Source organism: Xiphophorus couchianus, chromosome 6, assembly GCF_001444195.1.
Source record: "Xiphophorus couchianus chromosome 6, X_couchianus-1.0, whole genome shotgun sequence".
Lineage (NCBI taxonomy): Eukaryota > Metazoa > Chordata > Actinopteri > Cyprinodontiformes > Poeciliidae > Xiphophorus > Xiphophorus couchianus.
In genome coordinates, this window is record NC_040233.1 from 5,048,410 (window position 1) to 5,074,915 (window position 26,506).

The following is a 26,506-nucleotide window of genomic DNA, read 5'->3' on the forward strand; positions in this document are numbered from 1 at the left end:
CAGACACACACAGACCTGCGTTAAATTTGTTACGTTTTTATAAATTTGTTACTGAAAGAAATTGATTTGGAAAAATGTTACTTTTGTCTGTTTTTGTAATTATGTTTTTTATTTTAATTAGTTTCATTTTGGTCCTAAAAATACCAAAACTTCCACATAGCCTCGTATTTTGGTCCGGCTGATTATGTTTTTTGTTTTTTTTAAAATATGAAATGTACCTGAGTTGCCTTTTTACCAAATACTTTTTTACTCTTACTTGAGTTGGAAGGCTACTTTTACTTTTGCTTGAATAACATATGTTGAAGTAGCGCTACTCTTACTCGAGTAAAAGACTTGCAATTGTATTTGTATGAAGGATTAAGATAAGATAAGAGAATTTATCCCATAGGAGAAATATATCTAGGAAGCAGGGGCAAAACTGTCCCTGCTTGACTCAGGAGGATTGAAAACACATGTACGGAGCTGAATTGGAGCAATGAATTTTGTAAAACAAACAAAAAAAAAACTATTGAAACTGAAACAAAAAGATTTGAAACTGAAGAAAAATAACACCCCCCTCAAAAAAAAAAGAAAACTACTTCTCAGATTCAATTGTTTAAAAAAAAAAAAAAAAAAAAGTTAGTTTCTTTTTTTTCTTGAACAAACTTTATGGCCTCAATTTAGCTCCATACATACGCACACCGCATTTTTCAACTTTTTATTTGTGAAAACGTTGAGTCCCATGTGACAACTTCGTGTTTGTCTAGCACACAAAATCTCAGTGAAGTTGCGTCTACCTGACGACATTTGAAAAAGACGTCAAGCAACAAGGATGATTAAAGACTTCCTTGCTTGTTCGGAAACCTCACTGAGATAGTTAGCGCTTACATCGCCGCTACAACTCAGCTGCATCCTGATACATGTTCCTCCCCAGTTAAGAAATTTCTCAAAGCACCAAGACGATTGGCTCGGGTCACATAATCTTCATGAGCTTGATGTCCCAGAGAATAAATTAGCTTGGCCTTCTCAGAACTGCAGAAAGTTACAGAGAACAGCGCTGCAGCGCCCTGCCAATGTAACACACACCACATTTTCTTTCTCTCTTTCTTTTTTTCCCTGACAAATTTAAATTAAGCTTGAATTTCATGCTGAAGTCAAATGGTCATGATGTCATGGTTTTGAGGACAGAATGACTCGGTTTGTCTGTTGACTGAGAAGGCCTATTCTTGCATGTTTGGGTGGGAGTGCAGCATATAATTGCAGAGCGGGTTAGCATGAGGGGAGGGAGGCAGGAGGAGAGAAGGGAGAGAGTTAGCACGCAACATGAGTTCTGGCCCACAGTTGCTAGTGTGGGTGCCAAGCTCGTCCAGAGGACTGCTCTCTATCTGTGTGTGTGTGTGTGTGTGTGTGTGTGTGTGTGTGTGAGGCTGGTTCTGCTGCGCCTTGAGGCCAGCCCTGTTCCAAGACACATCTTTCATTTGCACACGCTGAATAGCTTAGGGGGAGCCCAAGGCAGTTTGGACAGGGAATGATCTGGCTTACTGGACTTTTTTTTTTTTTTTTTGCTTGGGTACTAGCAGGGTTGGTTGAGAGTTCAGTTCCTTTTTTTTTTTGGGCGGCGGAGGGGGGAGAAGGGTAGTCTCACTTTTTTGGAGAAAACCAGCATCGCATTGTTTTCGTTGTCAAGTAAGTTGTTAGGGAGCAACCGAACCGCTGTACACGTGTTCCAGCCATCCGAGGATTACACTGATCCAAAAATCTGACAGTAAGGGGAAGAGAATGGAAAGCTTTGTCGGCCTTTTCACATCCTCTTGGTGGGAGGTAGAAAGCCAGGACCTCTAGACGTAGGCTCGCACTGGTGGGTGTTAATGGGTGGGAGAGAGAAGGGGGTGGGGGAGAGTGTGAGAGCTCTCAACTGCCAACCAGATGGACAAACCCCATCCTGTGTATTTAGGGAGATCATATGGGATAACCTCGCGAAGAACAGATTGACATTTTGCTGACAAAACAAACCGACTCTCCCTCCACCCCCCTTTGGCCAACCCTCCGGTTTCGGCACGCAAGAACACGCCACTGCCACCTCATTGCTCCGCATGCAAACTCCCAGGAACAACCACGTTGGCCACAGCAGGTCTTAGAGAAGTTATTTTAACATGTGCCGCACACTCAGGACAAGAGCCATAACAGTAAAGGGGATGACAGGACGGGGGAAGCTAGGATTACGCGACTACTGCACAAACAGCAGCAGCATCAGTGACCCGACAGTAAATGACACGGCCTTGAGCCGCGAGGAGGAACAAATAAACCAATTTTCTGCGTCATGCGTCGGGATTTAATCCGGTCTTTCCAGGGTCATAGTTTGGGATGCGCCTCCCTTCAGGGTTAAAAATATATACCCTGTCATCTGTGGGCGGCTCTAGAGAGGGACCGGTGTCCCTGTAGAACTGGCCCTGGTCATCGCCCCTGTACTGAAGAGATGAGGTTATGTTAATGTCCTATGATGATGTGCACCGTTCATTTGGACCGGTTTCATATTTTTCATCATCACAATTTCACTTTAACAATGAATTAAAAGTTAAGGTGTCACATTTTTAGCTTTGGCTAATTAGACGTAGGATTACAGTTGCTGTGGCGTGTTTATAATAAGTGCGGTATTGTGTAAAATCGACTTTTTTGAGGTTTACATAATGTTATGTTACTTTTTTCATCTAAACATATCTGGGTTGTTGCTTTGATTTGTTCATTCATGTTTGAGAAATCCTTTAATCTCCCGTGGCAACCATTCAGATGCGCAAAACATCTGGCTGGACTTAGCTCCGCCTTCGAGGCCCAGCTCCTCCTCAGACCTGCAGTTTCCAAGCTTTCACCTCACAGAGCCCTTCCCCACCTCTCCTCCACTCAGCTCCTTCAGACTAGCCAGCAGCAATTAGCAAAGACCTGGTGGAACTGCGCATCAGCTGAGCTCATCATACGAGCTACTTCTCAGGGAAACACTGGTAAAAACACGTTAAAGGGTTAATATGTTGTGATGACTTCCTGAAGGCAGAGTTTCAGAAAGAGAAATAGTTTCTTAAAGAGACAGTGGCACAATTTCAAAGTGTTAAATCACAAAGTCAAATTTCTTTTAAGTCATATGCACAACATTTTATAACTGACATAGTTTCTTGATTGTGCAATAAAATGGCACTGTACCTGTAAAACATTTAATACTGCCCCTTTAGGAACGCACAATATAAAGCTGCTTTAATCTACTTGTAATAGTCTAGACAGGTGATTAGGTAGTTTACCGTGTCGACGAAAAAAAGAAAGAAAGATGCAGAAGTTCATCAGACTGCACAATGCGCATGCGGCCCCGCCCTGCTCCGCTCCTATCAATCACACATCCCAGAAGATTCCCATTTGACTTACCCTGCGGTTACAACAAGTGGCAAGACGGAGCTGGGAGACGTTAAGCGAAAGCTAAAAACGGGAGAAGTGACACTGCTTACGTGCTAAAATTATAGACTATAAGCGAAAGCAGTAAAAACTTCATTAAAATAATATGTCAGGTTTACTTCGGGCTCGGCCTACAATTAAAGTTAATCAGTCGGGTTGGATCGAGTTTGGACGCCATGTCTGCAGGCTCAGGCTCGGTCGGGTTGCTCTTTGGCTCATATATTAAACAATGAATTATTGCTCTGGTTCTTTTGTTGTTGTTTGTTTGTTTGTCTGTTTCATTTTTTGTTTGGTGCACCCAAGAAAAAAAAAAAAAACTTTCCCCACTGGTACCCTTGATCTAGAGCCGCCACTGCTATCATCTGTTTGACTTTAATTGACTTGACCTGGGGATGGAGTTTGGGTACTGAAAGAAAAATAAAAATCCCATGCCACGACTTAATTACATTGTTGCAACCGTTTAAATGTCATCCTAATTCAATAAAGGAACACTGTGCTGATAAATCAAATGTAAGCAGATTGTGCTACGTGATGTTATTCATTCTCCTTTTGCTCGAGTTAGGATGGTTTACTGAAGATGGGATCACATTGGGACATGAAAGGAAAGAAAATTATGTAGCTAAATGAACAATAAGAAGAACGCGGTACTCTATTACATTTTTTTTTATCTTTCCAGTGCGGGTCATATGTGTCCCAGTTGATTTATGGGTTATGATAAGAAGCCCTCCACAAACCAAACTTTTTCACAATATAAATACAGCTCTTACGCACACCGCCTGTTCCAAAAATACTGATTACGATGTTGGTGTATCGTGTAAGTTAGATGAATGTGGTCCTCCCCCTTTAACAGTGGGTGCTGATTTTGTTCGTAATCTCGGCACACAAGATTCTGGTGGGCAGATGACCGGCCGGTAAAAGTGCTGACTTGCACAGGCTGACTTTGTCAGGGTGACACAAGCAAAGAATGTGTTTCTTGTGACTTGAGGAGTTGTTTTTTTTTTTCTTCTCTCCCTCCTTTTTGCAAAATGAACCTCTAATTCGTTTTGTGCCGGCATGACTAAGATAAAAGACAGAATTGGCAAAGAAATCGGTTCATCTTTTATGTCGTACACGGGAAGGTAGACCGAGGTTTACGATCGTTTTAGTGTCACGATGTTAACTGTACGGAAAATCAGAAATACATAGTTGTGGAGGGATAATAAAATTGTAAACTGTATTTGCAATGCTGTATATGCTACATTGCAAAACATATTTGCTTATCTGCCTTCATACAGACGTGAACTTGAGTTATATCCCATTTCTTAATAGATAGAATCAATATCCTCAATCTTTGTGGATGTAACAACTTTAACTATCGACTTTCACAAAAGGGTGTAATTTTTTGGACTATGTTACCATTCTTCTAGAGTTAAATAATGAGGTCAGACACTGGTGTTGGACCTGAAGTCCTCCACTCGCATTTATCCCACATCTTGTTCTGTTGGGTTGAGGTCTGGACTCTGTTCAGGCCTGTTAAGTTCTTTCCCACCAAACTCTATCAGTCATGTTATGAGTCAGCGAGTTTGTCACATGTCCATAAAGACCTTGTACACAGCTATGTTTGAACCTCTTAGCTGTCATGATGACACACAGTATCCTAACGAACCCATTGACCTACATCTACGTGTTTTGAGAGCGATAGTTAAGGAGTTAACAGGAAGGGACTGTCCCAAAACTGTTGCCACTAATTTGGGAACGTGAAATTGTCCCAAATGTCTAGGTTTGCTGAAACATTAGTTCTCCCTTTTATTGGAACCTTTTATTTGACTCAGTTAAGTCAGACCAGACTCAAATCCAGACTCCTCCATCTTCTGGCCTCTATATTCTGGCAGTGGCAAGCTTTACACCACTGCATCCAACACTTATATGGCATTTTATGATAGATGTATGGATGGACCGGAACACGTACGGCCATCGATGCCCATTCCATGAAGTTCTCTACACACTATTCTGGCAAAAAAAACAGCCCATTGTTCTACACTACTGACTTCGTACAGAGTGTCTGGATTCTCGACTACTGAGAAACAATTGCTTGCTGGAGGCGTGGACTATGTTGAAGTCTTACATTTTTCACAATTGCTAACGTTTGCTCGTGACATATGCAATGCACCAGTTTGACGCCATCGAGCTTACCGTAAATTGCCTGCGGTGTAAACAGCCAACTCCCACTGCGAAGACAGAAGTACAGATCTGAACAAGATGGTTGTTAATGTTAATTCAATATTTGGAAGCGTGTCCAACACGGACTGAACGGATTTGTTCACTTCCTCTGCGGCCATTTCTAAAGCTACAGGCAGACTGTGATTCTAAAACAGCTCAGAAAATCGACGTCAAAACTTCTTCTGTTTGCTTATTGGTCCGGTTGAACATTAGCGGAGGGAATCCAAGTCAAAGAAAAAAAAGCCCAGACTGTGTGAGACTAAAATTGAACAAAATTAAGTTGTAAGGCAATGGCCAGGATACTACACACTGATCTTTAGCTAATCTGAAAGACACATAAAGTTTGGCGGCCTGTAGCTATTGAAAGACCTCGGTGCTCTATGCATCCGCTTTTTATATTTCACACTGCCTACCACTTCATGGCTGAGTTACTATCATTCCCAATCATTTCCACTTTGTGATAATACGACCTAGACTTGACTGTGGAGTATACAGCAAAGATCTCACTGACGAAGGTCTTTGTGTTACCGGTTATGGAGACTGGCGATGAGGTACGCCACAGTTTTAATGCATCCAACCATTCCGACTGTTCAAAGTTGTTTTAATTAGCTGCTGGAGAAAGAGGTGGAGTGACAGGAGCCTTTTCTGGCTCTACGGAACATAGTAGGTCAGCGCTGTCCCTTTCCAACCTTTAGCTGACGAAGGAACCTTTAGCAGGTTGAAGAAAATGTTAAGAAAACATCAAATTTTGGATGCTTGGATTTTTTGTTCCTGGCACTAAAAGGACAGAATATCCAACAAATAGTCACCAGAATGTCTTCTGACTTTGACTGTATCCCTGTAAAAAGTGGGGGGGAAAAAAGTTTGCTTTATGAGCTGCACTTTTTTTTTTTTTCAGTCCCAGCAGTCTTGTGATTGCTTTATGTTCACAGTTCATTTCTATATATGTTTCCATGCTCAGATCTTCAACTAACAGTGTTAGCATTCGTGCTTTAGCATAAAAACATGACATTTAAGAGTAATCTACTGTGAAACACGACGTCCGTGATGCAGTATGTTGCGGTGGTGCAAAAAGAAAATTGTCTGCTCTGCTCTTTTAAATTTGTGGCAAGATAGAATAAGAGGCAGGCTGCATAGAAGATTATAATTATCTAACTGGGTGAAACAATGGATCAAACTCACAGTTAAAAACAAACCGTGTGGGAAATAAAAAGGCTACAGCTGCAAGGGAAAATCCTTTTTAAGAGATATTTTTGGTCACTGGACAAAACATATTGTGTGTGACAATATGTCAGACATCTTAGTTTCACTCTGTTGGTTGCCCGCAATGAATAAATCGGTCTGCATTTACTGTCTAAATTCCTATTCAGAACTCCAGTGACTCAATTAAAGTCATCTAGTGGTCAAATAAAATACTTAATTTTTAAAAATTTGTTCTATAATAGCAGCCAACTGGCATCTTAATTTAGCCTTATTTTTATGGTGCTACACTGTATGGCTTATTAATACAATATTAACGTTTGAATATGGTAATTGGTTTTCCAACACGAAACAAAATGGCAAAGAATTCGGTAACTAGATGTTCAAAACTAGTAAAGACTAACCCCAAAAGGTTGAGTCACTTTTGAGTGATGTGCTACTTTGTGTTATGCTTTTATTTGATATCACCAAAAAAATAAAAATAAAAAACATAAAAAATTGGAAAGTTGAAGTTGTAACGCGAGAAAATGCGAAAAAGTTCAGAAGGGTATGAAAACGTTCACAATATGTTGTCTTCTTTGATCGTCACTAGAAACCTTTGAGGAATTTAACTGGATCTGGAGACCACCATGTTGGTGCAAAAACATCTGCTAACTAATGCATCTTTTTAGCATAACTGCATAGGTAGCTGGTCAAGTTACATTTCTAATGAAATTTGGTAGCATAGCAGGCAGCTCGAGTGTACTCTTTCAGTCGGCCAACTGTTTTCCAGATTCCTCTAAAATCCCATTTAGCGCAGATAAAAACGACCTCCATTAATGGAGCCGATCCTGTTTATTCATCTAGTGGAGTTAGAGCAAGCCGCTTGAAACTCTTAAGACCTCTTAAGCCCATATGACCACTTTGACAATTACACTCGTCACAGAGCGCCGGCTTTTATCAACAGTGCAAACGTCAAGAGGTAATCGGGTCACAAACAGGCCCGTACTCTGGGCGCCAGCCAGCGCATCCCGGTGGGATGTTGAGGAGAAAGCGGAAGCGACCGGGCAAACGCTGTGACGGGCGACGGAGCAAGCCGGGAGGCGAGCCCGGTTGCAACAAAAGGAATCCCTCACATCACGAGGCTTATTTATGTTGCATGTCTGGGCCTTTTCCCTTTGATTACGCTCGTCGTGTGCAAATTTATGTTACCCGCAGAGATTCTTCCTTGTGCTATTTTGGCGGAGTCTGTAGCTCGCGGGCTGCGTCTTGCCTACTCTCTATCCAGCACGCGCGCCTCGCTCTTCCTTTCTGTGTCTTTCCCTCCCGACCGCCGTGGCCACATTGCCACTCTCACTTTTCCATGGCCTCACATTCCTGTGTGCTCTGCAAACTAAAGTAAATGAACACAATCCGGAAATAGTGTTCCAGCCAGCGATGGTGGGAAGGAAAATCCCTTGGCTTGGTGCTTGCAGGAGGGTGGGAGAAACAGTGATAGAAGCCATTCACATTTCACTCAAAGTGTATCCCTATTTTTTAGTTCTAAGTCCTTGCACTGGATTTCTTCTGTAAAGCCTTCTGTCTGAAAGAAAACTCTTTAAAACTTGATTAGCAAAAGTTTCCATGTTTAGAAAGCTTTTAACTACATGGCCTGGCATGTAGTTGTCATGCCAGGCCACTAGATGGCGCTGTGATGTTAGCATGTCATCGAAGCACATGGACTTTTGACTTTAGTTTCCACCTCACTGTACATGGCAACACGTCTCCCCATGGACGCTTTGCATATGTAGCATATTCTTTATCAGAAATTGTGCTAAACTGAACAGGTCGAGTAGGATGGTGTATTAGAAAAAAAGGAGTACATTCCTGCCAAAAAATCTCTGAAATTTTCTAGAAAAACAAGGAAATTTCTGAGTTCAAAAAGTCCAAAAATTGCAAAAAGAATAGAACAACAACTCTGAAATACAAAAACAGGAAATTTGAGTTTCAGAAGTCAAAAAATTCCAAAAGTTTTTTGCTCAAAAATTTCTGAGATGAATCTCAAAATTTGAGTTAGTTTTTTTTTTTCTTTGCAAATTTTCAACTATTCAAACTCCAAAACTTCTTAGTTTTTGTCTTTAATTTTCTGAGATTAGTCTCAACATTTCTGTATAGGTTTTAAATTATTTTCTAAAAAAAATTCATCTCAAAATTTCTGACTTTTATGGCGTAAATGTACTCCTCCTTATTTTTTTCATGGTTAGCATTGGGGTTTTTTTGCGCCACGGGGGGAGTTACAGATAAGCTCCACTCTGAGACCTGGTTCCAAAAGGTTTCGATGTGAGAGACTCTGGTCACTGGAGTCGTGTAAACAAGCGGCTGGATTGCGACGAAAACGTTAAGGTTTAACTCAACAGTGGCTCCATGTAAACGGGGCCCTTAAGCTTAGAAACTGCACAAACAAAGCAGTCGCTAGACGCTTAACAACTTGATGGCAGAGGTTAGCTTATCTTTAGCCTAAGCGGCCAAAGACCAGCACTGAACAGGGAAAATGTCTCATAGGAAGCTGGTGTTATGGAAAAATTAAACTCGAGGAGCTGGAGCGACACTGTCTGGACGGGGCCTGGAGCTTCGGCAGATAGAGGAGGGCGAAGACAGGAGGCTCACCGGCAGGTTAAAAGCGGGGTCAGCTCTATGTTATCAGGGCTTTAGCTGGATACCTCTCCACGGTCGCCAGTCACAATCAGGGTGCAGCGAGCGCGAGGAGAGGTCTGGCAGACAGACATCCTCAGGAAACGTTCGTGTGCAACGGCCTCTCCGCCAAGGTGGTGAAAATGTTCCACCGTCATTCGTCAGAGGATGTGGCTGAGGGTAGGGGGAGTGGGGTCAACGGCGACATTACAGTTATGGGCAGAAACATTAAATTTACTTTGGCAGAAACGTCTCCGAAGGTCGACTTGCAGATTACTAAATGAGCTAATTCTGGTGCCTGTTAAACAACCAGCTCGTTGTTTTTTGATTTTTTTTTGTTGTTCTTTGCAAGGGAAGGATAGTCTGCGTGAGTAAGACTCAGAGAACAGTGTGTAACATGATATGTGGAGCTGCGCAACCGCTAGATCAGTAAAATTGGAATCCAGAGTGACTGTAATTTGGGAGAGAGCTGGTTAACCACTCCTTATAATGGATGGTGTTTCTGTTTAGCCTAAGGCGTTGGAGCTGAGGTCATATGCAAACAAGGCAGGTCAGGTTCTCGATCTGGTTCACAGCAGAATACTCCAACACTGAAGTCTGCTCCTCAGACTATATATATATGTAGTTTTTATTATGATGTTTCTGTTTTGTGTTTTCCTGAATGCTAACAGCAAAACTAGATGCTGTGAGAAAGTCAGTTTTTGAAAAAAAAACAAGGCATGCACGAGTTTGGTTGAAAAGAAATGTCAGAAGAAGGTTACTAAACCCATTTGGCCAAAATAGTAATAATTTTCTTTTGACCAAGAAGGTCGAAAGACCATCCAAACCAGCCTGGCCCTACATGAAAAAGTAAATTCTTAATCTTGAATTAACTGTAATTCTCAACATTTTTGTTTTGGACGGCTGAGTTTGATTTTTCTGACAGACCCTGCAGGATCAAGAAATCACATAAACCTGTCTATCAGTGTGAAGTAGGGAATAAACCCTGAAAACACGATGTCTTCATCTGAAGGGATTCAAGAATGTCTCACAAACAAAGGTTTTGACATCTACCTGTCTGATCCTTTTCTGTTGTTCTGTACCCATGAGTTCAGAACAGCTGAAGGCCTTTAGAAACATCTGAATTTACGTAGGACCTTCCCAGTGATACTGACATCCCCGAGCGCTTTAAGCTACACCCACATTCATGTCCCATTCACGCTCACCAATATGCAGATCAGTAAGCAACTTGGGATTGATTGCCTTGCCCACGTGTCGATGTGCCAGGGGCACGTTGATACGTGACACATGGAAGCTGGAATCATACCTACAATCTTCCGATTGTAAGAAAACTACTCTAACACTGAACCCCAGTCATCCCAAGACCTTGTTATCTCGGGAAAGACCTTCCTACAGAGATCAGTGTCTGGCCCTCCTACAGACAAACCACTGATGTGAGAATGAACCAGCTTCTCATTTCTTACAGTCTGAATATGATGCAAGTAACAAGAGATAAGTGACAAACGTCTCAGATCAAAATGCAAGTGAAACATTTTAGATTCTAAGATAGGTGGTTATTACTTTTCTAATATTGCATGAAAGTTTAGCAAGAAAATCATATTACAAGTAGGGAATCTGAAAAACCTAGGTGCGATGCTACTTCACATGCTATTGGCTGGCATTAGCAAAACGAACAATACAGGAGCTCCATTCATTTTCCTTGGCCCTGATTGACTGTACCCTTAAGAGCAGAGATAAGGAAGACTGTATTAGCTTCTGTGGTAATCCCAAGATGGCTTCATATTGATGCATATTAAAGGTATCATTGGTGTGTTAACTGTTAAATAGACAGAAGTGTTTTTTTAGGGAAAGTCTCAGGTATTAACCCTGGAGTCCACTGTACCACGGAAGTTGAAGAACCAATCAAGTAATATTTAGGTTAAAATGTATGCTTTATAAACAAAGTATATTTGCCAATATATTCCATGTCTACAACATTTCATATGTGCAACATGCATACTGGATACTAAACTTGAGGTTGGTTGGTGACCTCTGACCTGGAAGTCCAAGTTTACCAGGCATTCTTGTATTTCCGACTGGGAACTTGGAAGATGTGAGTTCTGAATGCAAACAGAATGCACCTTGATTAGACTTTCATGGACAAACAATTAAATCAATATATAACACTGTTTAAATATTACATGTGTAGTGATATAATGCTGTATAACAAGGTCAATATCGGAGGGTTAACAGCTTTTCGTCAAACAAGAAAACCAGTTTGTTCAAGGTTAGCCGTTTTACAGGCCAAGTAGTTAGCTCAAGCTACTGCTAGCCATGTCCGACATGCTCAACTGGTCGTTCTAAAACTTGCTCTGGTCCTTTCTCCAACCCATATTCATATTCCTGATAAAATTATTATGTAAGCAAGAACATTTTGGGAGTATTCCAAAACGCATAGTAGCGTACTAGGACTGTAACCATCTCTAAAAAGCAACAGTAAGCTAACATAGAAATCTAAAAAATGTGGTCTATGGGCAAACTGATGCGGGGTTTCAAATTATTTTATTGTTTCTGTTCAGGGAAACAAACAATTTGCCTACAGGACATGCACATGTAAATTTCCTGGTGATGATTTCAGCTTTAGTTCGACCCGTGTGTCCATTGTCACCGTCTTTACATTTTGTGAATGTTCCTTTGAAGGATTACATCATCCTTTTTTTTTTGCTCCTTTTCTTCCCCTGGTGATTCTCAGTGCTGAGCCTTTTCTGCCCAGAGATAATTGGTTAATTCACCGGTGTATAACACCGCCACCTCCCGATCCACAGTTCCCATCGCGGACTGCGAGGCTGCTGTGTTTTTATTGGTGCGTTTGGGTTGTCATGGCATCTGACATCACATACCGCCATGATCGGATTACAGCGACGCTGCCAGCGAACTTCCACCACACAAACTATGTCATTTTCACAGCTCGTTAGGCAAATTTGTATTTTTATTCGCGGACGGAAAGTTCAGAGCACATGCAGGATTTTTAGATGTTGACGGCAAAACCCAAACTGGCTGGGTTAAACGCTGGTAAAAAAAAAAAATGAATAAAAAAAAATGGGATGAGCATTTACAGGGTTGGCCTGCCATCTAGTGGTGGAAATACAGAAGGAAAACCAGATCTTTCCTTTGGAGTGTAATTAATGTCGACTTTCAGGTGTTGTAAACTGACATTTTGCATGCTAATGTGATAGTTAGCTAGTTGGAAAGAGTTTCATATGTTATAAATATTCTCAGCCCACACAAACGAGAGACCAAAATGCTAAAAAAAAAAAAAGAGAGAAGAAAAGTCAGAAACACAGATGGCAAAGAGAGCAAAAAATTAAAATAGCACAACTGAGATTGTCATTATACTATTATTATGCCGTCATAAGATAATGTTGTGTAGCGGCAGTCAGTGTTATGTTTCAGTGACCAGATCTGCTTCAAGACAGTCAAATGAGTTTTTGTATGAAACCTTTGGTACAATTAAGATCCTCAACTTATTCTTCTCCTTTAATGTTTTTATTTATTTTTTGCTTGTAGAAAGAAGTTTTGGAACTTCCAAGCAGTTTCTGACATGATTTAAAATCTAGCAAAAATTCACGAATAAAACCAAAGACTAAATATTCAAACAAGGAAACAGTAAAATTCACATGCATTTTTTTATTCATTTATTTAATCAGGTAAACCCCGTTGAGATCTAGATCTCATTTTCAAGAGGGACCTGAAACAAACTTCACTCCCCGTCGCATGCAATTTCTCACCTCTCCAGAGCTGAATGGTTTGGTGAAATGGTTGGATTGTGTGATGCTGAAGATCAAACAAGCAGTCGGATCCAGACCTTTGGTAAAATTCTTTGGAATCTGCCATCTGCCCTCTTAAAGCCAACCAATTGAATATATGATAATGGAGGACATTCTTGGCATGGAGGTACTGAAATTATGTTTTGAATTTCAGGGGGGTTTTTTGTTTTATTTTTGGAGCCTGTTTGTGACGCTCCTTGGGCTTCAGGGTGACCTCATCGTCCCCAGAGTCCAGGTAGGACTAATCATTTATTCGCCTATCACTAGCTGCGTTTTCATTAACCACAAAATTGCGCAAATTAAAAATTCGAAAATAAATTCCCTTAATAGAAACACGGCAATTAAAAAACCAAACACGTTTTCCGATTAAAGGTTTTTTCGGCCTTTTTTAAATTGATGCAAAACCGCCACGGAAACTTCCTTCGCGCCACGCCACTCACGTGATCAACTGCAGCGCGTCACTACTGGCAAGAACGACGAAGAAGAACGAGGAAGGACTAGGAGGATGAAGGTTTGTGTTTGGGTTTTTTTTCGGACACAGCGTGGTATAGTTCATAAAAATGTGTGTCATTTGAAAGTATTGAATCTCCCATTTCCCAAAAAATCTTGTCCAACCCCTGAATAAGCCACCTGATTGCAATGGTAATGGCTGCCATGATTTTAAACGACTTGTCACGTGAACAAGCTTATTCCCGTGATTTTAATAAAATTTTGTAATTACTGGAAACACTGCAGTTGTGAAATAGTCACCCCCCCCCCCCAACATTAGCAGGTTATCCACATATTTGCGCACATTTGCATTGGAAAGGCAGCAACTGTTGCTCCTGAATTCAGAGAGAAAAATTAAAAAAAAAAAACGTCCTAATGATTTGTCTTGGAAAAACTAACAAATCTGATAAAGTTGCAGAAATGAAGTAAATAATCTTTTTCTGGCTAACAAAGGCTAAGATAATAAAAACCCACCAGCACCCCTGTGGTATTATATTAATGCTAGAGGGTTTAACGTACTGTAAATCCAGAGCTTCCCTCCCTGCTGGGACAGCACATTAGAACCTGTAGTCGTGAACTCACCTCAGGCAACATTTACCTGACACACCAGCAGGAAAGCCATGTCGCCTTTCAGCCACCAGCAGGCACTCTGTATCTATCACAGCAAGAGGTCTTACAACCATAAAGTGTAGAGCTTATGTTTTCAGTATGAAAACTCAGTATGCTGTCCTTTTGTCCCCCCAAAACAGAAGAGATCAAATGGGAATTTCTCCCCTTATAATTTAAAAATGATCAAGTTGATCAATTTCCTTCTTTAATTAACCCAGTAAATCAGGTCAGTTGTGTTTACGTGAATGGGGCTGATGTGGTTTGGTAGCCTTGACTAAAAATACTACAGTGTCCCTGAATTTATTCCCACTTTAAACTAAAAAGGTGAAATAAAACTGAATACAGTCAGAGAAAACAGTGGTCACTCACACTTTCTCGGGATTATCGTACAATAAGTACAACGCAAAGTACTTGCTACTGCTTTTCTGCGTAGAACCACGTTTATCAAGAGAACAGCTTTTGTTTCGTTTATTAACCTTGGCTAAATGTTGGAATCATTTTTAAAGAAAGTGACCCGTGGTTGTTCCAGTGACTGAGAATGAATTTGTTCAAACGAGCCCAAAATGACGTGAAAACTAGATGCCTTTCTCTTAATACTTCAAACATGGAAAATCCCTTTTAAGTTTTGGATCTACTACAAATGACATTCGCTTCCAACAAAAATCAAGCAAAAAAAAAAAGGAAGAAAGGAAGGACTCCTTTACGTGCTTGATTTTAGTTTTATATTTACTTCCTTGTCCTGCGCGAACTTTTGAGTCGACGATTTTGGTCCACGTGTCAAAAAGTTTTTACACCCCTTGTAGATTGTTTCATACGTTGCAGTCACTCATTCATCAACATTCATAAGATGCTCATTTTTTAAGGGTTGTCCTCTATTTTGGTATTATTTTTATGTATTTCTGTCATGCAATACATAACACAGCTTTATTTTACACAAACTGTTTTGATGAAGGGACGTCCTGCTACTCGCATCCTGTAATCCTTTGCTGCCGTGACCTCTGACCCCTGGGTGGTTTCTTGCGTAAGACGGAAAGCACACAGGAACACACCCTGGCCTCTTGCTAGGTAAGCTCATTAGCAACTATTGCTTGACGCTCATGCTAGCAGCGGCACCCAGAAATAGACCTCTCTGTTGACAACTAGATCAGGACCGCCGTGGCCACGTTCCGGGCTTCGTTTTTTTTTTACCCGTCGTTCAGCGGCTTCAGGTTGTGAGACTTTTGCATTGACATGTAGTTGTAGGAAATAACATTTACAGATCAGCATCTTCAGCTGCAGTGAGGTCATCCGCATGAGAGATCACGACCAACACAGAGGAAACAACCAAACGTTTTCTAGTCTTTAAAATTTCATGACTGCTGCCACAGAAATGTCAACTCCCACGGCGACGCGCCGCAGGCCTTCCTTGAACTTACCTTCTTCCTCCAACCGACTTTTAAATCTGCAAAATATTTTTAGCTGATTACATCTTCGCTGTTGTGTTGCGCTGCTGCACATGTTGCATAGAGTCGAGGGGAAAGAAAAAAAAAAAGGTCTGTCCTCTGCCACTCCCTTTTCCTTCTGGGCTAAAGTGAGAGGATGCAATAATTATAGCTGTCAGTTTTTGTCCTGCTGTGGTTGAATTGCTGTTGCTGTTTTGCTGCACAGAGTCCAAACAGCAGAAATACTTTTAAGAGGATTTTTAAGATTTTTCTTAGGTTAGGTTGTGTGAAGGTACTATCAGGAGTAGTTCCCTTTCCTGTTCACTGTTGTAGAAAGATTTTAAAGTGTCTTCAAAGCACAAAGTGCCATTTTACAGCTCAGTTGAGCAACTGTTATCTTCAGTTGTTATGAAAATGCTACATATATCAAATATGCCTTAAAAGAAATTTGACTTTGTGATTTAATGCGCTGAAATTGGGCATCTGTCTCTTTGAGAAACTATTGCTCTTTCTGAAACGCCACCTTCAGGAAGTCATCACAACATGTCTATTAATCCTTTAACAACGTTTCCAGCAGCGTTTCACTGAGAAGTAGCTCCTATAATGAGCTCAGCAGATGCTCAGTTCCGCCAGGTGTTTGCTAATTGCTGCTGGCTAGTCTGAAGGAGCTGAGTGTGTGAGTCTCAGAGGTGGGGTGCTCTGTGAGGCGGAAACTCAGAGGCTTGGAAACTGCAGCTGAAGTTGAAAATCCAAGTCATCTTGAATTTTTAATAGTTCCGCAAGTAAATGTAACTAGTTACTACCTAACTCTGACCATCTGTCAAAGTAAATAAAGCTGAAGCACAACTGGACCCTTCAACATGAAAATGTCCCAAAACATCCCAGTAAATCTGCCAAAGACAGAATCAGAATTAATGTCTTGGGCCTAGTCAAAGCCCAGAGCCTGTATGGGCTGCCCTCAATTGGGCTTCATGTAAAAGAAACCCGTGGGACAATCTTTCTTCAGACCGATGTCAGAGACCTTTAGTTGGCACAAGGACTGTCTCACTAAATTTGTTAAAGCTGCAATATGTAACTTTCATAAAGAATATGTTTTTTTTTACATATTTGTTGAAACTGTCACTAAGTTGTGACAGTTTGATACAAGGCGGGTAATCTTCTCCTAGTGCAAACTAGAACTGTGAATGCTCATTCTAGTTAGCATGAGCATAACTAGCATGCTGACGGCGGATAAACAGTTTTCCCGTAATCATAAGTCGTTTCTCCGCCATTAGCACATTTAGCAGCACGTTCACAGGAAAGATATACAGCATTAAGCCCCTCCTCCTGGCTCTGATTGGTTGCTTTTGTTTGGGCATTTCATCAGACGGCAGCAACAGCTCCGGGAGGAGGTGGAGGAGATTGATCTTCTCACAGATTATCTGTCTCATAACAAACTGTCACGACATGGTGACTGTCTGAACAAATTCACGCACATATTCTTTATAAAAGCTACATACTGCAGCTTTAAAGTGCCATTTTTTTTCCTTGCCATGCATTTTTGTTTCTCTTTTTTATTTTAGAAGTTAAACAAAGTTAATACATTGCGATTAAATCCTTGTCTTTGCCAGAGATGCATTCCTTCAGTAGACATTTAAATGTCCACTACAAGCTGAGATCTTTTCTTTCTTTTCTTTTTTTTTTTTCCACACAGTGTGCATGCAGCTGAGTGTGCGCTCAAGGCAAGGAAAGACAGCGCCAACTAACCGAGGCATTAGAGGACAGCGGCCTGCCATGTGACCGTGCTTTCAGGGATTGGCTCACTGCAGATGTGACATCACAGAGCTTCCTCCTCCTTCTCCCACTCTTCCTCTGCCTCTCTCTGCCCATCTAGCTCTCTGTACCGCTCTCTCTTCCTCCTCAGCATCCCACCGCCCCTCACCCCCCTCCTCACCCCTTCACAGAGATGGCGTGTGTCGATGCTGCTCAGGCGTCCGGGGCCTAGTGCACTCAGGGAGGACACTCCCCTCCCCTCCGTTCCTCCTGCTGTCCCCCGCATTCGGAGTGTTTGTTCCCTCGATCTGTCTTCTTGCTCGTGGTCCTCCAAGTGTGTCACTGTTTGTTGTCGTGCCTCCCTTGTGCGAGCCCGGCCCTCTCGAGGGTGGAAGAAATCAACATCGTGCTTCACAGCGGTGGAGGGAGGTGGGATGAGCTGTGCACAATTAGCCATGCCCTGCCCAGGCTCCGTTTTGACCGCCTAGATGTTTCTTCTTCTTCTTCTGTCCACGTGTGCACCCCAGAGGGCGACGTAGGATGAAAATCTGCGACTATGATGCAAGGTAAACGTTCCGCGCAGCGCTCCTTTCTCTCGCAGTTCTCGCCACGTCCCCCTCTCGCCCTCTCGTGTCCCGCTGGGTCATTAAAGCTAGTGAATCCGTTGGTGTGTCGTGCTGCGCCGAGTGAAGGAGGTATGTGCATGACCGGTTTAGCACCATGGCTGCAGCAGTGCGTGAGTGTGACATTGTGTGTGGGTGTGACAGGTCTACGGAGAGGGCAGCAGTGTGATGTAGGTTTAGCGCGTTTCCTTTTGCACTGCTGTTTTTGTATGTTTTAAGACGGTACGTCCACCTTGTAGAGAACCGATAAACAGGATGCTCCGGTTTCAGACTGTCTGGTTTCCGTGTCAACATCAGTTGATAGATGGATATGATCCAGTTTGCCATATGCAGAGAGTTTTGCCATGCACTTCCAGCCGCCTGGTGATGGAAGGTGGCTAATATTAGCAAAAGGCCTGCAGTCATCCTGCTATGATGATGTGCTCACTTGTCATGTGGGAATCCGCACTCAACACAGACGTCTGCAAATTCATCGCTGTTCCATAGTCCCGGAAGGGTATTGAACTATTTCCGCAATTTTTCAAGTTACAACTGCAGACTTAACGCTGCAGTATGTAAAAGTTTTATTAAAGAAACGTTTTTTTACACGTTATTTAGCTTTCACCATGTCTTGACAGAATAATATCAGACAGGTAATCGGTGAAAAGATCAATCTCCTCCACATTGTCCCTGAGCTACAACAGCCGTCAGAAGAAATGGACAGCTCCCGACCAAAACCAACCAATCAGAGCCAGGAGGAGGGCCTTTGCGCTGTCAGTCATTTTTGTGAATGCGCTGCTAAATGTGCTAAAGCCGGAGAAACAGGAAAAGATTATACAGGAAAAGAGTTTATCTGGCGTCGTCTGTGGAAATGCTAACTAGTGTTAGCATTCACGACAGGCTTTGCTGATAGGGAGAAGCTGTATCATAGCATTACTGAAATAAACTTGAAGCTTATCTGGTTTTATTTGTCATAAAAGGACTACCTAAATCATAATTGTTTCCAACCTGTGCCAGAAGCACAGTGGATGCCAAAGTTATGACCTCTGATTATTTTTTTCCTCTAAGAAACAGTAGTGGGTTTGGTAGCTGCTCAGTTTTCTTCTATCCTGGGCTGTGGTTGGAAATTATTCTGTTCTGGGGATCAAGTTGAACTTTTGTAGAGATATGTATCCACTGCTGGTAAGACAAAGAAGTATCTTTAATACTATATTATCTGAAAGATGAGTAAGTGATGGACATCTCTGAAAGGTCTGACGATATTTTCATGCGGAGCACTAGCACTGAAGTGCTAGGCTAACGCTAGGATGTTTGCTCTCGGCTCTGATAGGACTCTTTGATCGTATATTTCAGAGCAGCTCCATGAAATCATGTGCGAACAAAACTTACAAAACTCCTGTAAGAACGTAGCACTTTGCTTTGAACTTTGTAAATGTTTAAGACGAGTTTTTCAGCTGCTGCGAGTCTCTATATTTTCTACAATACACAGCTCATCTGAGCAGAATGCAAAGAGCAATCAGATGGCAGACAGGAAACTTATGCCGTCAATACAGTCTCTCATTTGCAGCGGTAAGGGGTGATAAAAAGCACCCAGTTTCCTTATAGCAGCCAAACAATGTGAACAGCCTGTACATAAAAAAATGTTTGCAGAAATTGTGGCAGCAACACTTGCTGGTTGATGCTCTGCTGCCTCCAGTAGGTCCAGACTCAAATGAAGGTCATATCGGTTAACAATGCAGAAAAGATGAACTAAAATGCCCCCTTTTTTAAAAATGAAAACAAATCCTCCATGAAGACAAGAATGCGAGTGAGTCAGAGGTTTGCTCTCTTTTATCCTAGACAGAGAGTAGTGCAAACTGCCTTAACATGTCAAGTTTCAACTTACTTTTTGTTTTGGCTGTGTCTGCAAAAAGCAAAAGCAGCATTAATTGAAAGGTTAATGCAGGAAATGTTGCCGTTTGCATTTAGCATAAAGTCATTTGTTGGACAAAATAATCAGTGTTTAGTCTATGCTGTGCAGTTCAAAGTGAACCTAAAGCATTACACTTCATCATTCCCAGAACTTCCGTCTATAAAAGAAAAGCCAATAAAACGAAATCAGATATTAACAATTTTACTATAAAATTAAGCGTCAGATCTAAAATGTACTGAGACAAGACGATGCAAAAAAAAAAACAACAAACAAACAAAAAAGCAAAGTATGTCTCATCCAAACTGGCATAAAGGAGACCCTTACTCAAGTGTATTTATAGATTCTTAATGTTTAATGAGCTTCTCCTCAGGCGAGCCTCATAAACGGGTTACCAAAACAAATCTTGCTGGAATACAAAGAGGGATCTGCATAGCTGTGTATTCAGCTACTCCCATCGTTGTATTGAACAACAGTGCTGAGAAACCAATCTTGTAAAGTGGTTGTGTGTTTACTGTTGAGGTAAGGTTCACGGGGTGAGATGTTTCTGGCACTAATCTGATAAACAAAATGTCACACCACACCATGTCGTTCCGTATCACACCGCACCATACCATCCCCTGCCGCACCACACTACATTACACCACACAATGTCATACCATACCACACCGTGCCATACCATTCCATGCCATGCCGCACCACACACATACCATGCCATAACGCAATAGTTCCCAAAGATTTTCTGGGCCCCCCTATGAATTACAATAAAAATCCCCCCCCAAAACGAATCAGCTGGTCACACATCGTTCAACCATAAACCTACAGTACACACATATTTTGTTTCCAAACTCCACTGAAGTTTATTTCACACTTCAGGTTGGAACAAAACACACTACAAACCATCTTTACAGTGAAACGCTTCTGTGTAACTTTTTTTTATTCCATTCATCCATACTGCTTCCCATTACCCCCCTGCAATGGCACGGCGCGCCCCACACTTTGGGAACCATAACGTAACATACTGTACTGTCCTGTACCATGTCATACCACACCACACACATCACACACACACCATGCCATGTAATACCATGACATATCAGGACATACCATACTTTATTTATAAGACTTTAAAATAACGCTTGCCTGACCAAAGCGCTGTACAACATAGACATAATCCAATAACCACAACATAATTAAAAAAAAAACCACAAAATAAAAGCAATAAGTCGTTCAATGTCCATCACCCACTGATTCAAAAGCCAATAATTAAAAGTGAGTTTTCTTGCCTCGTTTGCAGAGGCAGTTCATTCCAGAGCAACTGTGAAGGAACGATTTCCCCCCCAAGTTTCAGCTAAATTTTTTCCCGTCTCCATGTGTTTTCTGAAAGGGCCAATTAAATAAAGGTAGCAGAAATCAGCCCTCCTCTGTTACGCCTCTGATGCACCAAGTGAGAGACATGATTTAAATTTGAAGCATTTACTCAACCAACACCAGGCTTGCTGCAATAAATTCATCCGCCATCATTGGTACGGGGAGACTTCACATGCAGATTTTATGCATAGTGTTGACATCGATGTCACATGACTCCTCCGGTCACATCCTACATTGCCAGCCCTTTATTTTCTTAAGCATGGAGTTATGTGATTTATGAATGGTCAGATAGAGCTCAGAGGCGGCTCATTTTTGAAGGATCGTGACTGAAACGTTTGGCTAAAGAGGCTACGGAAATCCGGATCTGCATCATTGCTCCTCTGTCATTCCTTGAGCACCTCTAGTGAACCCTTACTTGACCTCAGCGTCAGTTGTCTTTCTGTTTTATGTAGGAAACAAGGGGGTGGAATTGGACCATTACCATTTCAGTCTGTGCTGCGGCTTTCTCCACATAGCAAAGAGTCGATATCTTCATTTAAACAGACATATTGCCAACTGTGCATTTCCTCTTTTGTTTTCTGGAAAATGACATTCCTCCAAGGCTTGCTACACTGTTAATCCTGTTTATTTGCTGTCGAGTAGCTTTTATTGACAAGGCAATTGACTGAATATAAGGCACTCAAGCTGTAAATAATATTTATGATGACGTTCCTCTCCATTTCCTGCTTCAGGACTGAAAAAACGAACCAGGAAAGCCCTGGGCTTACGGAAGAAAGACAAGGACACGGATGCAACGTGAGTTCGCTCTGATGCCTCCATACTTGTGCTGCAGGGCCATTCTCTAAATACAGCCTAGTAACTCAGACAACGAAGCAAAAATGACAAACTGAGGAACCTTTTAGACAACATCCGACATCCTTATATAGGAAGTGTTTGCTAGATTTCAATATGCTAATACACAATGCAACAAAATATTTCAGAGTAGATATTTTTGCAAAGTGAGGAACATTTTGTAATTTGTCAAAAGTCAGGCGTTATTTACAAAGCATTCATTTTAGCAGGTTTGAATGTTTTTCTCCAGTGTAACTTATCTGTCCTATTTTAAACAGGAGCTCACCTGACAAAGAGGGAAGCGAAAGCGGAAAGAAAGGAAAAGTACGTACAAAGAATGCTTCCTATGTTTGTGGCCATAAACTAAAAAAATTTTTAAAAAGTCAGATTCTTAAATTTTTTATTCGTAAAACAAAGATTAAGCCAAAATGGAAGAAGAAGTATGAAAAAAATAAACATATCGTTTATTATTGAATGTCTCCATTGATTTACTTTCAAACCTGATGCCGGCTCAACATGTCTGTCTCCGTCTCATCTGTGTGAAGAAGTTGGTTGCAGATGTGTTTGTGCGATGTTGCCAACCTGCTTCACCTGTTTTCCATTCGCCTCGAGAGTAGTTTTTAAATAACCAACATTGCATTTCTTTCAGAAAAAGGCCAATGGAGCTCCTAACGGCTTCTACGGGGAAATCGACTGGGACAGATATGTAAGTCTCCGGAGTGCACTCCTCGTTTGTCTACCCAGAATCCTCAGCTGTTTGCGCGTTCTGAAGCCGACACTCTGTAGCTCTGGGAATGAAATGGTGCCGGCGTTTCGTGTTGCGTGAGTCGGGCTTTTAAACGCGCTGTTTTGAAGAGAGTTACGAGCTGAATGCTTTGGAGCTCGGCCAGCGAGCTGAACGTCTCGGGCAAGACATCCGTGAAGCCTAACCTCCGTTTGCAACAGCGCCTCACTCTGCCTCTACCGCTCCGCTCTCTTTGTCTCTCTCTCTCGCAGGCCTCACCTGACGTCGACGAGGAGGGTTTCAGCCTGCGGCCCGGTGAGGGAGAGGATGATATCCTTTCAGCGAGACGAGGAAGCGGCGCTCTTGGAACATGTCGCTTGCGACGCTATTGACTTGTTTAGTGGAGTGACTCTTCAGCCGAGTGCCTTTTAAAACAAACGAGACTAATCGATGGTCGTACCCGCCCCGCCACCCCCGCATGTTTGTCTCTGCAGTTGCTAAAGAGGCAAAGGAGCATTAAGGCAGGCGAACGCTGTGATCGTTCTGCAACTCTTTACTCACTCCTTCAACGTACTCCGTTCTACTTCACCCACTCAGCTGTTGCAGCATTCAGCTTTTTCAGCACATTTCAGGAAGCTTTTAAATCATCTAGAATCCTTGAAGGCTAACTAATTCACCTCGAGTGTAGTTTATATTACAGTATACATCTACCTACACGATGTTGAGAGAATAGCAAGTGCTTTTTAAACATCTTTTATTATTTTTATTTTAAAAAATCCCTGTTTTCATGATGTTTTTGACCAGAATATCAATTTCGTGGCAGAGGTTGTTGACACCAGGTTTGCCGCTCAGCTGCCTCACCTTTAACAAGGACAGATTTTAACACGTTAAAAAATTTGAATGCCATTCAGCACATATTTCTAGATTCAAAGGCAGAACCTTTGTATTTGCGTGTTTCTGGTACGGCCATTAATCTGACGCACACGTGAGATCCAGAAACGACAGCGATGGATGATTGAAGCTGCTTCTTTTGGCCCACTGGGGGTTAAAATTGGCTTCAAAAAACAAGCTGATGGGAAGCTGGGAAAGACTATTGTTGCAACTTACTTTTTTATAGCTTGACTTTAAAAAAGTCAAGCTATACTTGACTTTTTTAAGTATAGCTTAAAAAAGCTATACTTTTTGGAACCTTTACGTCTATGTCAAAACGTAAAGGTTTGACATAGACGTATGTTCTATGTAGGAAAATTGAACCTTTACGTCTATGTCAAAATCTTATAGGACAGACAAGGTACGAGGAAAACTCTTCCATGCTAACTTTGAACATCTCAAACCGTACTTTTTATTACTTCTTTTACTCAAATAATTTTTTTCAGCAGGTCTTCAGAAAAATGTTTAAAGGTCTTTGGCCTGTACAGATTTCTGCTTCACTTCAGTCTTTTCGGCTAATTCAAGCTCATCCCTTCATCTTGTATGATCAATGGGCACACACACGGTCCGGCTGTCATGCAGGACGCTTTAGTCATCCCTGTTTTCACTAAGGGTGTTTCCACACCCTTTCAGCTGGTGCTGTTTGCTTTCACACATGCACTGTGTCAAACGGTCCAAACCAGAGGCTGGTGCTGGCCTGTGGTGGCGCTGCACCAAGAAATACTAAATGAAGAGAGATGAAGATGAAGAAGACGACATGAGCGCAACTTTCTTTGTCCCAAAATGTAAGCGAAAGTGGGATAGTGTTTTTAGTGGTTGTAGGATTTCATTTCTCCCATTAGTGCTATCTCCCGTTTGTTTTGGTTGTATTTACCCAGAATGCCCTGTGCCTCCTCCGGTCTGCTTGTAATTCACATCTGCATTCAAACCACAGCAGCATTACCTTCAACTGAACCGAACCGAGACCTACATTTTTAGGCGGACCAGAGTTCGCCTTTTTTTGGTCCAAGTCAGATTTCGATTGCGCGTTCACACCTCACCAAACAAACCGGACTTTCTAGGCTAACAAACAGACAGTGAGAGCAGTTTCAGATCAAATTCATCACACTTTGCCCTTGACAAGCGTTCACCGGCTTCCAAAGAAAAGCACTTCTTCTCCTCCAGCGACTCGGACGACGACGAGGACAGCAAGAAAAAGTTCAAAATCCGTATCAAGCCGCTGGTGGCGGACAGCGGCCGGTGCGTCCCCCCATCGATGAACGAGCTGAAAGCCTCCGTGGGAGGACTGGCACTCTCTCCTTCCCTGGTGAGTTGACACTGACAGAGTTCTGCTTTATGACGTCAGTTTCAGGGTCTTACTGTGTTCATCCTTTCTGTCAACTCACTGCTTTTCTTTGTAGAGGAGAAGTCCGGTAAGCTCCTTCTGTTTTTTTTTTTTCTCTTCAAATGCCTCACCATCATAAAGGACTGTGGTGGAATGTCATTGTCTCTCTGTTTTTGCATGTAGATTCTGTTTTAACAGGCCCCTTTTTAGCACTCAAACCCACAAATTGTTTTTTGTTTTGTTTTTGTTCATGCTTTCTGTTTACTTGAACTTTACTTCCACCTTTCTGGCAAAGCACACATTTGTTCCATAATGCAAAGTAAGAAAAGAACACACACTAAGCTGTGAGCTGGTCTCAGTACAGCTTCTGCATGCCAAGTGGGCCGTCGCGGCGTGATTCGACGTTGACAAAAGCGTTGCATTATGGAAGCTTTGCGGTTGAAGTAAAGAAGATGTGTTGTGTCCAGTTTTAGTTGTTGTCCCGTTGACTGATTTGTCACTCACTCTCTGACCCAGGTCTGTTCTCTCTTCCTTTTTGCTGGTCTCAGAGACGCAGTCCGGTGAGTTTCTCTGGCTCCACCTGCTGGTTGGAGGCCTGAAAGACAACCTCCTTTTAAGTTGTTGTGAAAGTGCACAGATTGCACAAATGGACGAGTATTTTCACTGATCATTTAGAACAAGAAGCCTTCAAAAAGTTAACAATGTAGTGAATAAAGCGGATGTTTTCAAATTCAGATAGAGTATAAGAAATACAATAATATTCAATGCATGTCTGAGTGATTCTACATTACTGTAGAAATAATTTTTGATATTTCTTTAATAGATTTATCAGAATGCACCGTAGATGATTCGTATTGCTAACATCTGTTCTCTGCTTTTCCACTTTGCAGGGGATGATGAAAAGAAACCTATCATGTGAGTTCATTAACTTGCATCATTATTTTATTGTTATGTATTATCACGTTTATTATTTATTTATTTACCAAATTAGGCCATTTTTTGACCTTTACTGCCTTGCAAAAATGTATAACTAACTGGAAAAAGTTTGAAAACAGAATCTTCAATGCCATTTATCAGTATTTTGCGAGAGAGGGCAACACAAGGAGGCCTATAATTGGGAAGCTAAGAAAAGCGATTCTCGTTTTTCTAAATTTAAAATGTTTCTTGCATTTCAACTCAACCTCTTTTCACTCCGAGATCTGATAGAGCCAAAACAGCTCAACCTCAGTAACAACAGATAAAGAACATCTGTTAGGATAATCTCTCAGCAATTTTA

The 26,506-nt window shown here is 41.7% G+C and overlaps 1 protein-coding gene across 5 annotated transcripts in view; it reads left to right on the forward strand.

Moving 5' to 3' along the window:
• The window catches only part of LOC114145893 (SH3-containing GRB2-like protein 3-interacting protein 1), a 52,011-nt gene that overhangs the window by 9,862 nt on the left and 15,643 nt on the right, over positions 1-26,506 (forward strand). Inside the window, exons 1-11 of one of the 5 annotated variants that reach the window (XM_028019552.1) lie at positions 13,217-13,503; positions 15,319-15,431; positions 17,481-18,105; positions 22,153-22,216; positions 22,531-22,576; positions 22,902-22,958; positions 23,249-23,306; positions 25,037-25,212; positions 25,307-25,318; positions 25,779-25,790; positions 26,121-26,145. In XM_028019552.1, the coding sequence (XP_027875353.1) occupies positions 18,096-18,105; positions 22,153-22,216; positions 22,531-22,576; positions 22,902-22,958; positions 23,249-23,306; positions 25,037-25,212; positions 25,307-25,318; positions 25,779-25,790; positions 26,121-26,145 (460 nt within the window). In that variant the 5' untranslated portion in view covers positions 13,217-13,503; positions 15,319-15,431; positions 17,481-18,095. Of the gene's footprint in view, positions 1-13,216; positions 15,432-17,480; positions 18,106-22,152; positions 22,217-22,530; positions 22,577-22,901; positions 22,959-23,248; positions 23,307-25,036; positions 25,213-25,306; positions 25,319-25,778; positions 25,791-26,120; positions 26,146-26,506 lie in introns of those variants that run through there. The other 4 variants (XM_028019554.1, XM_028019555.1, XM_028019553.1 and 1 more) reach the window with 4 other exon arrangements.